Source organism: Sinocyclocheilus grahami, unplaced genomic scaffold, assembly GCF_001515645.1.
Source record: "Sinocyclocheilus grahami isolate Dianchi unplaced genomic scaffold, SAMN03320097.WGS_v1.1 scaffold388.1, whole genome shotgun sequence".
Classification (NCBI taxonomy): domain Eukaryota; kingdom Metazoa; phylum Chordata; class Actinopteri; order Cypriniformes; family Cyprinidae; genus Sinocyclocheilus; species Sinocyclocheilus grahami.
Window position 1 is genome coordinate 400502 of NW_015505567.1, and position 9807 is coordinate 410308.

The window sequence follows — 9807 nt, forward strand, 5'->3', positions numbered from 1 at the left end:
ACTTTCCGTACCCACTGTACTTATGGAATACATGATTTTGTGAGATTACTGTAAGGTTTTATCATTGTTTGGGGTGAACCAGAGATGTAAAAGATTTAGCCTATGTCATGTAACTCCTACTCAGTACGTGTTTTTGGACACATACCCTTTTTTTTGCCAAAAAACAGACTTGAAATTCAATGTAAAAGTTATTGCACCCAAAAGTAACTTAAATTGGAGTTGTATAACTTTGATCATAAACAACTCTGAATTAGCCCGAACAGAGGCCTGTGTGTGAACCCTCTAAAATGGTCACTCATTTCAATTTGAATAAGGTAATACATATGTAATGCATCCTCTATAGATGTTTTAGAGTATAAAGGTGCCATTATACTAAACCAAACAAAACTAAATTCACAATTTTCAGCAATTCAGAAGATGGTGGAAGAGAATACTGACATTTGATATTGCTTGCCTCATTGAAATGTTGTTGGCAGCACAGTGTATACAATTTTGCTCAAACAAAATTCATCCTTGACTACTTAAACCACCCACCCAGATTTCTAACACATGAAAAAGGCCAACAATGTGAGTGTGTTAAGAGAGGATGCCATTGTTGAATTAGCTTGAGGAAAAAGTACACTCCAAATGCAATTTTGACCATGAGTCATGTTGTTGTAAACCAAGAAACTTGCCCCATTTGCTGTAAAAACTTTAGAGATGGCTCTGATGTGTTTGAGGTTCATCAGAAGGGAGCTGATGGAATCAACAATGCAAGTGTACAAAGAGGCGACGACGTACACATTTCCGCTGGTGAAATAGTACACTCAATGTCGACAGAAGTACATAAATAAAAAAAGACATTAAAATCCAACAAGAGAATAAAGCTGAGCCACCAAAAAGAAGTGCCAGTGCCATGATCTACATGCTGCAGACTGTGTTTACCACCACTTATGCAGTAGTAGTTTTCGTAATGGATATAACATACTGATACAGTTCCAGAAAGACCCAGAGTACTGGAAAGCAGCAGAGATGATCATGGATGCACCACAGAGTAGTCCCCTGAAAAGCATAGTCTTAATGCTTGGAGGTTTTCATACTTTTATGAACCTACTTGGTGCAATAGGCACACTGACACAGGACTCAGGAAAATTATGGAAGTTGTCTATGGTCAAATGCCGTCCAGCACATGATGACTGGAAAGTCAGTGCAAAGAGCTTTTCATGGACATTTGCTGGTGGACAGATGTCTCAATCACCTGGTTGTGTCAGAGCTGCAGGAGGATGACTCACAGTTTGAGTTATTGTTGAACCAAGCTGGAGAGATGTACTCATTCATGGTAATGAAATAAAAAACTTTGGAGAGTGCTGCAGCATCAGATATGCTGAACCAAATCAAGAAAAAGGTGGACACGAAGAGGGCAGACCTTAGCACAAGGTCAAAAACCAGCCGGCTCTGGGTAAACTATCAGAAGATGCTGCAGACAGCCCAAGCTCTGATCATAGCAGATCGTACAGGATCTTGGAAGATGCACTTGCGCGCAATGTTGGACTGTCTGCCAATATTTGCCGCCGCTGGGCACTACAAGTACCTGAAATCAGCATATTTCTACCTCCAAGAAATGTGCCAACTCAAGACCAGACACCCTGATGTACATGACAAGTTTCCAGGGGTTTCCATGTTATCCGCCGCAGCAACCAGTACTGGGCAGGCCTTAGCTCTGACCTTGTCATCGAGCAGACATTGATGTGATCCTTGAAAAGCAGTGGAGGCTTGACCCATGGAAGTGGAATGACTGAAGAAATGCGAGCATTGTGGACCATGTCTACACCCATCACATCTGAATACAACAACGCCATGCAGGAATTCAATGACCTCACCTACACGACCAGTGAGCAGCACCGAGAATCCTCAGAAGCAAGGATGAAAAGAGATCACTCTGATCTAGAAAAGATCAAGGAAAAGCTTATCATCTGCACACCATTCTCTCCAGACTCATCTCTGAGAAACATTGTAACTGGTGTTGTTGCCAAAGAGGAGGTGAATGTGCATGAGTTTGAAACTGTTGGCAATGAGATCATTGAAAAGATGATTGGAAAACCCATTTTTGGAATATCCTTCAAACGGAAAGACCAGGCAAAAACCCTTGCAGATGACTCCACCATCAAAGTTGGTCAAGACCGAACCATTGATCCTGCTTTGCTGTTCCAACGGTTCCTGATCATGTCGAAAACTGCATCAGAGACGTGGTGAAAACACTCACCCCATCGATAACTTCATTGCAGAGACTGAGTTTGTGGGACGCAAGGATTATTTCCTTTCCAGATCTTGCAACAAACAAGGACTTCTTATGACCGAGGAGATGGAGAAGAAGGGCTGCACTGTTATCAATGCATCAGGTGATGCAGACGTGGACATTGTCAAAGCTGCAGTCAAGGCCTCAGAACATCAGCCCACAACCTTGATAGGGGAGGATACAGACTTACTCATTCTTCTCCTCTACTATGTTGGGATGAACAATAGAGGCCTCTATTTTCGTTCAGACAAGTCCAAAGCTACTAAAAAGTGTACAACATCAGTGAGATGAAACAAGTCCTGGGCCTTCACAGGATGTGATACAACTTCACGCATTTTTAGTGTTGGCAAACAGACAACATTCCAGAAACTTGTGAATGGTGAATCAACCATCCAGTCCTGTGCAAATGTGTTTCTGCTCCCACATCAAGCAAGGAATGTCATAGAGGACCATGGGACCAAGGCAATGGCAGTGTGGCAGTACTGATTCACTTGCCTCTTTGTTCTACAACTTTTTTAGCAAGAAAATTGTTACCACCAAATAATTTGTTACCCCAGAACATCTGCCTCCAACTGAGTCCTCAACCAAATAGCACTGCCAAAGAGTTTACTTCCAGATCATGGTGTGGATTGGAACCGGTTCCTGCCAGTTATGACCAGTAAGACTGCTGCCCCAGAAAGCCTCCTGCAGATGATCCACTGTAATTGCACAACTGCCTGCCGAACACGGTGCAATTGCAGGGCATATGGACTGCCATGCATGCCTGCTTGTGGACCATGTCAAGTTGGGAATTGTGAGAATCACTATAATTAACCTCTATGGGAGGAAGAGTGTTACGACTAATGGTAACTCTAGTGAAGGTCACAGTGCAAAAAAGTATAAAAAATAAACCAGAATAAGAGGAAACAACTGAAGAAAATGTAAAAAGATATAAAAAAAAGTATTAAAAATATATAAAAAACTAAACGCATTATAAAAATAAAAATATATATAAAAAAATAAAATAAAAGGGTTTAGCGGTACTGAGCCTTCATGTGGCAGCCCTGTTTTGACTAATTTTACAGTGCCACACAGTTCTAATGAATTTATTCTTTATTGGAATCAAAAGAATGGTTATGAACCACAGAAAACACCAACACTAGGCAAAACGATATGAGAAAGGAGAAATATGCAATTACTTTTGTACTTTTTGTACAAAAACTTTTGTTACTTATTTTTCACATAAATGTGCTTGTAACCAATTGCTTTAATATATAATTGTACTTGTAATCACTTATCTATCATGCAAATATGCTAATTAGAATATTACATGGCCAAAACATGTATCAGGGACCAGTATTCCTGGTCTTGGAGGAATACAAAGGAGTAATGGTCATTTTAAGGACCTGACAGCCGCCATTTTGAAAATGGGGCTTTTCTTGGAGTCAAACTTTGGTAAACTTTTAGTATGTTTTTAAGTACATCTGATACTACTGTAAACCACTGAGAAACCTTTTGTTAGAATTTTTTTGGGGTCAAGCCATATTTGCAGCTGACTAGTAAGAAACCAGTCCAGTCTGTGCTGAAATGCTACTGTCAATCAAACTATCGTGGGAGGGGCCTGTCTGTGTGACGTCACACAGACAGGCATCTGAGATCAGCTCGATTTGAGAAAGGGGAAAACATTTAACGAGATAAAAAAAAATATATATAAAAAAAAAACCCAGGCGGATTTTTATCATTATAGGGTGGTTGTGGACACACACTGCCAACACACATTTCAGTTCAAACAACTTGTAAAAGTGCATGTAGCATCCTATGACCCCTTTAAACATTATGCACTTTTTTTCCCCCAAAGATAGTGTTATTTTATTACGCTTTGAAGAAATGTGCATAATATTTTGCGCGATGCGCCCTCTTGTGGCCTCAGGAGAGAAGCCAAAAGCTTTTTCCCCTCTAACTGAAATTATGCCTTTTAAATTTGAATATAATTCGAATTTTGATAATATTTAAAATTCGAATTTAGTTTTTCAGTCATTTTGACAGCCCTACAGTTGATAGATGACAAATATGGTGCAGGGCAGCAACTCACTGCGTGATGGAGCCTAGAGAACATAGTTATAATGTCCCTAAAATTCAAGATATGGGGCAAAAATGCCCGTTTGAGTTTTTGTCTCACATTTACATTATATAGTTAAGCAATATCACACAAGTGCAAATGTGATACCAATCTTACACAACAGTACAATAAATAAGAAGTTAATATTGTGTTATTTTAAATATAACATACTCACTGCAAGATATGGGGCAAAAATGCCCGTTTGAGTTTTTGTCTCACATTTACATTATATAGTTAAGCAATATCACACAAGTGCAAATGTGATACCAATCTTACACAACAGTACAATAAATAAGAAGTTAATATTGTGTTATTTTAAACACAATGTTGCTTGTTTTGCTCAATTTTGCCAACAAAAATATAAAGACAAAGCAGAAGTGTTCGTCTCCAAGCAACACACGGCGGCATTTCATTTCTTAATGCATGTTTTGAACGAATTGGGTGAACCATGTGGCGTGTTGATAATTATAAATTATTATAAATATATTACGTTGTTCATAAAGAACCATTTACTTCACTCCTGAATGAATCAGCCATTTGAACGAATCAAATGAATGAATAAATGACTCTATGACTTAATCATTAAGACATTTACCACTACCTACTGGCAGTTTTAGTTTATTATTTAGAGTATAATTTCATTAAAGTAATAATTTCATATTTCCATAGTAATAAAAATAAAATTAATAAAATTGATTATTAAAGGTATAGTTCACCCACCCAAAAATGGCAATTGTGTCATCATTTACTCACCCTCATGGTCCAAAAGAGTATATATAAGAAATGTTATCAAACAAAGTATTTCTTGCTGAAGCTACTTTTTGTAATGTCTGTTTGATGCTTTACACAACAAATTACTTTAAATTATCTTTTGGGAGTAATTTCTCAGCAAAATTTGATGTGCGATTAATTAGATTAATTACTCGCCACATCATGTAATTAATTGGATAAAAAAATTTTAACCGCTTACAGCCCTAATATACAGTGGGTACGGAAAGTATTCAGACCCCCTTAAATTTTTCACTCTTTGTTATATTGCAGCCATTTGCTAAAATCATTTAAGTTAATTTTTTTTCCTCATTAATGTACACACAGCACCCCATATCGACAGAAAAACACAGAATTGTTGACATTTTTGCAAATTTATTAAAAAAGAAAAACTGAAATAACACATGGTCCTAAGTATTCAGACCCTTTGCTCAAAGAGTGAAAAATTTAAGGGGGTCTGAATACTTTCCATACCCACTGTATATCTCACACTACATGCGTACCGCACCAGAGTCCATCTGATCTGCGCTCTGGCCCAACTCTTCCAACCGAGCCAGGGACGGCTAAACGAAACGCGCCCGAGCGCGGTTAAGATTGCCTAGTGTGAGTACACCCTTATTCTCCCGCATCCCACACACACACACACACACACACACACATCTATACACGCGTGTCTATCCCCCCCCGCTCCAACCGAGCCAGGGACGGCTAAACGAAACGCGCCCGAGCGCGGTTAAGATTGCCTAGTGTGAGTACACCCTTATTCTCCCGCATCCCACACACACACACACACACACACACACACACACACACGAGTCTCTATCCGCCCGCACTCACCCATCAGGTGTTGTCCCACACCGCACTCTGCTGCGTTGGGTCCCACGATCGTGCAGGTCTGTACTCGGAAGGTGCCTGTTATAATGTTATGATGGAGGCTCTGGACACTGAGCATTGTTTTTCTATAACAAACTATAAAATATTTTCTATAAAAAGTTAATGTCCTTGCAGTGACAAATAGCTTTGGTTTTAAATTAAATTTGATTACATTAATGTTTAAATTGAGATTTACAATAAATATCTGAACTGCTACTAGGCTATGTAAAAGGAATACTGCAGTAAAAAGTACTTTTGTTCATATTGCAGTACTTTTAAATGAAAACAGTGGACAACACACTACTTTTGAATTATTGAATTTTGTGCATAATGTGATTAATCGCGATTAACCACAGTAAATGCGATTTGTCATGAATCCGGTCTGTGGCCTTCCGTCTGATTGCCACCAGAGGTCGCCCTTCCATCATATTGACTCTCACATTGCACAGACTGTGTCATGTTACCTAGAACTACATTTCCCATCTGCCATTTTGCTAATCACACGCTCACCTAAGACCAATCACACACACTATATAACACCCACTCAGTTCCTGCTCAGATCGTCGAGTATTGTTTAACACTTTTCTCTCTTCCAGCGAGTCCAGCCTTAGTCTTGTTCATAGTCTGTTTTCCCGTGTTTGTACTCTAGCCTGTTTTCTAGTTTTGTTCTCTGCCTGCCCTGAACGATTTCGCCTGTCTTCGATTTCCCCTCTCGTCTCGCCCTGTTCGGATACGGTTTACTAGTGATGGGCAAATGAAGCCTCTTGAAGCACTGAGGCTTCCTCTGACTGTTTCGGGAAAAGATTCAAAGCTTCGAGTGTCGAAAACAGCACCATCTGGTGGTTAATAAAAATATAGCAGTCAAAAGCCCATGAAAGACGCTCCGGACAAAGCATCCACCATACATTCCATAGATCGATTGTTATGTGCACAAATAAAAGCCTAACAATGTGTGTGTTTGTTGAATTTGTCTCTGATCAATTAATTTACCCATTAAACTGTGCGATTTAATACCAGTACGAATATCAATATGATGTAATAATAGAAGAATAATGTACACACATGAATTGCATATGACAAATATTAAATTTTCCTGAAATAATTTGTATTCTTCATATTATGACTGGGTATCTAAAATGTAACTGAATAAGTCTGAATTAAAACGTACTCGTAAAGTAAGGTCTGGGGGATAGAACATTCCGATTCGCAAAGTGAAATGCGCATGTGATTGGACAGAAAGTGAGGCTTCATTTGTCGTCGATCACGTGACTCTGGGAAACCAATACATGGGGGCTAGGGCTTCACTAGAAATTGTGTTGCATGCGCTATACGCACATCGAAGCTTCAGTGACCCACGCCAGTTTTGACCACGTCCTTGAATAAAGCCTTGCATATGGATCCGCACGTCTCACATCTTGTTCGCCCTGACGCTCCGGACAAAGCATCCACCATACATTCCATAGATCGATTGTTATGTGCACAAATAAAAGCCTAACAATGTGTGTGTTTGTTGAATTTGTCTCTGATCAATTAATTTACCCATTAAACTGTGCGATTTAATACCAGTACGAATATCAATATGATGTAATAATAGAAGAATAATGTACACACATGAATTGCATATGACAAATATTAAATTTCCCTGAAATAATTTGTATTCTTCATATTATGACTGGGTATCTAAAATGTAACTGAATAAGTCTGAATTAAAACGTACTCGTAAAGTAAGGTCTGGGGGATAGAACATTCCGATTCGCAAAGTGAAATGCGCATGTGATTGGACAGAAAGTGAGGCTTCATTTGTCGTCGATCACGTGACTCTGGGAAACCAATACATGCCCTGATACAGGGCTTCACTAGAAATTGTGTTGCATGCGCTATACGCACATCGAAGCTTCAGTGACCCACGCCAGTTTTGACCACGTCCTTGAATAAAGCCTTGCATATGGATCCGCACGTCTCACATCTTGTTCGCCCTGTTACAGAATACTCGGCCACACAAGGATCTAGCGGCTTCTCGGATGGACATTGGCCAGGTATGGATACGGCAAGAATAGTGTTAACCCTTAGACAGGGCACACGATCGCTGAAAGGCTATATTCAAGAGTATTTAGCCATCGCTCATTATTCAGATCTGCTGGACTGTGTACTGTTAGACTTTTTTTGTGAGGGTATCAATTAGGCCTGGTCCGAATACCATTTTTTGAGCTTCGAAGCTTTGGTAGTAATCAACACCGAATATTCAAAGCTTCGGAGGGAGGGGGCTGAACAAATTCTTCTCTCTAATAAAAACAGGAATCTCTGTGTGTCTGTCTGTTTGCATTTTTATTTTGTCGAGAATAGGGTTGTGACGGTGAGGAAATTTTCCCACCGGCTAATCGATGTGACAACATGGACGTTTCCTCTTTTCCTCGATTTCCTTCACTTATATAAAGCAATTGTTCATTTTTAGTTTGTTTGAATCTTCCCTCTTTTGCTCATTTTCCTTCGCTTTTAAATACCTTAAAAGCGCCGTGCGCATTTTACTTTCACTTTCGAATTAGCGGCAATTTGGCTTGAATGATACAACAAACTCACTTTAGCCTATAAATAAAACAGAACTTTTATTAACAAAATGAATAAAAATAGGCTACACCATGCTATAGGGCAGGCTATGTCTAGGGCTGGGCAAAAAAATGTTTTTTTCGATTAATCGTTTTTTTTAAATGACATTGATTCGATATCGATTCTCAAAAGCCGCGAATCGATCTTTTCCGGGATTTTTTTCAGCACATTTAAAATAAGATCTGATTAACGTGAATCTTATCATTGGTCTCCTCCACTAGATGTCACCCTTATTTACCTTGTGCGATGTTACAACAGAAATCCTGTCATTCATTCAGCGCTTATGGCCATACGCATGATTCGCAATGCTCCGGTGAAATGCTATAGTAATACTATAAAACTACGGAACCATTTTATATATCACGCATAAGGCGCCATGATTTCTGCAATGAATGAATGGCGGATGGCGCGGCGCACTTTGTTTACTACACACATACTAAAGCGCGGATGACACTCGCGGTGTCTCACTATATGATGATATGAACACGAATGTCATCTCCAGCTGCTCTGAGAGTCACTTCATTAGCATTTTACCGTTTAGTTTGAGAAAACTACCGTCATATCACATACACAGCAGCTACAAGTTCTTCACGGCAACCCATCAAAATAAAAGTTTAGTTTAATGTTAAACTGTCAGAATATATTACTCTTTAGCAGTCTGAAGACTCAATGCTCAAAGTCCCTCCTTCCGACAAGCGCAGTCTGCTCTGATTGGCCAGCTGACCCAGTGCATTGTGATTGGCCGAACACCGCAAGCACTCGTCGGAAATGTAACGCCCCTTACCATAATCGCGAGCTTCATCTTTCAAAATAAATGTAAAGACAGAGCCCAAAAGGGGAACAGAGTCTCGTGACAGACACAGTGTTGAATATGTGTTTGCAGTACACAAGCCACGGTTAAGACAGCTGACTCCACTGTGATGTGTCTCGCTCGCGCGCACGCACGCCGCTCTGCGCGCACGCACGCACGCACGCACGCACGCACACAGCTCTTCTCTCTCTCTCTCGCGCGCGCACACACACACACGATGCACAAAACTCTGCATTTGAACAGTCAATAGCAAATATTTAAATTAATAAAACCGTAGCTGATTCAGAAGCGCCAGATTGTCATAGCAAAGTCAGAATTACCTCCTCTCCTAGGTTCACGAAACGGTCGTCCATAAAATGCATTGCTGTTCTGTTGTAA

At 39.9% G+C, this 9807-nt stretch overlaps 1 protein-coding gene across 1 annotated transcript in view; it reads right to left on the reverse strand.

Moving 5' to 3' along the window:
* tcf25 (TCF25 ribosome quality control complex subunit) overlaps nt 1-9807 on the reverse strand; it is a 139141-nt gene that overhangs the window by 115463 nt on the left and 13871 nt on the right. The window contains exons 4-6 of the mRNA XM_016231330.1: nt 1998-2196; nt 1864-1923; nt 1705-1819 (exon numbers count right to left, since the gene is read on the reverse strand). Coding sequence (XP_016086816.1) covers nt 1705-1819; nt 1864-1923; nt 1998-2196 — 374 coding nt within the window. The remainder of the gene's footprint in view (nt 1-1704; nt 1820-1863; nt 1924-1997; nt 2197-9807) is intronic.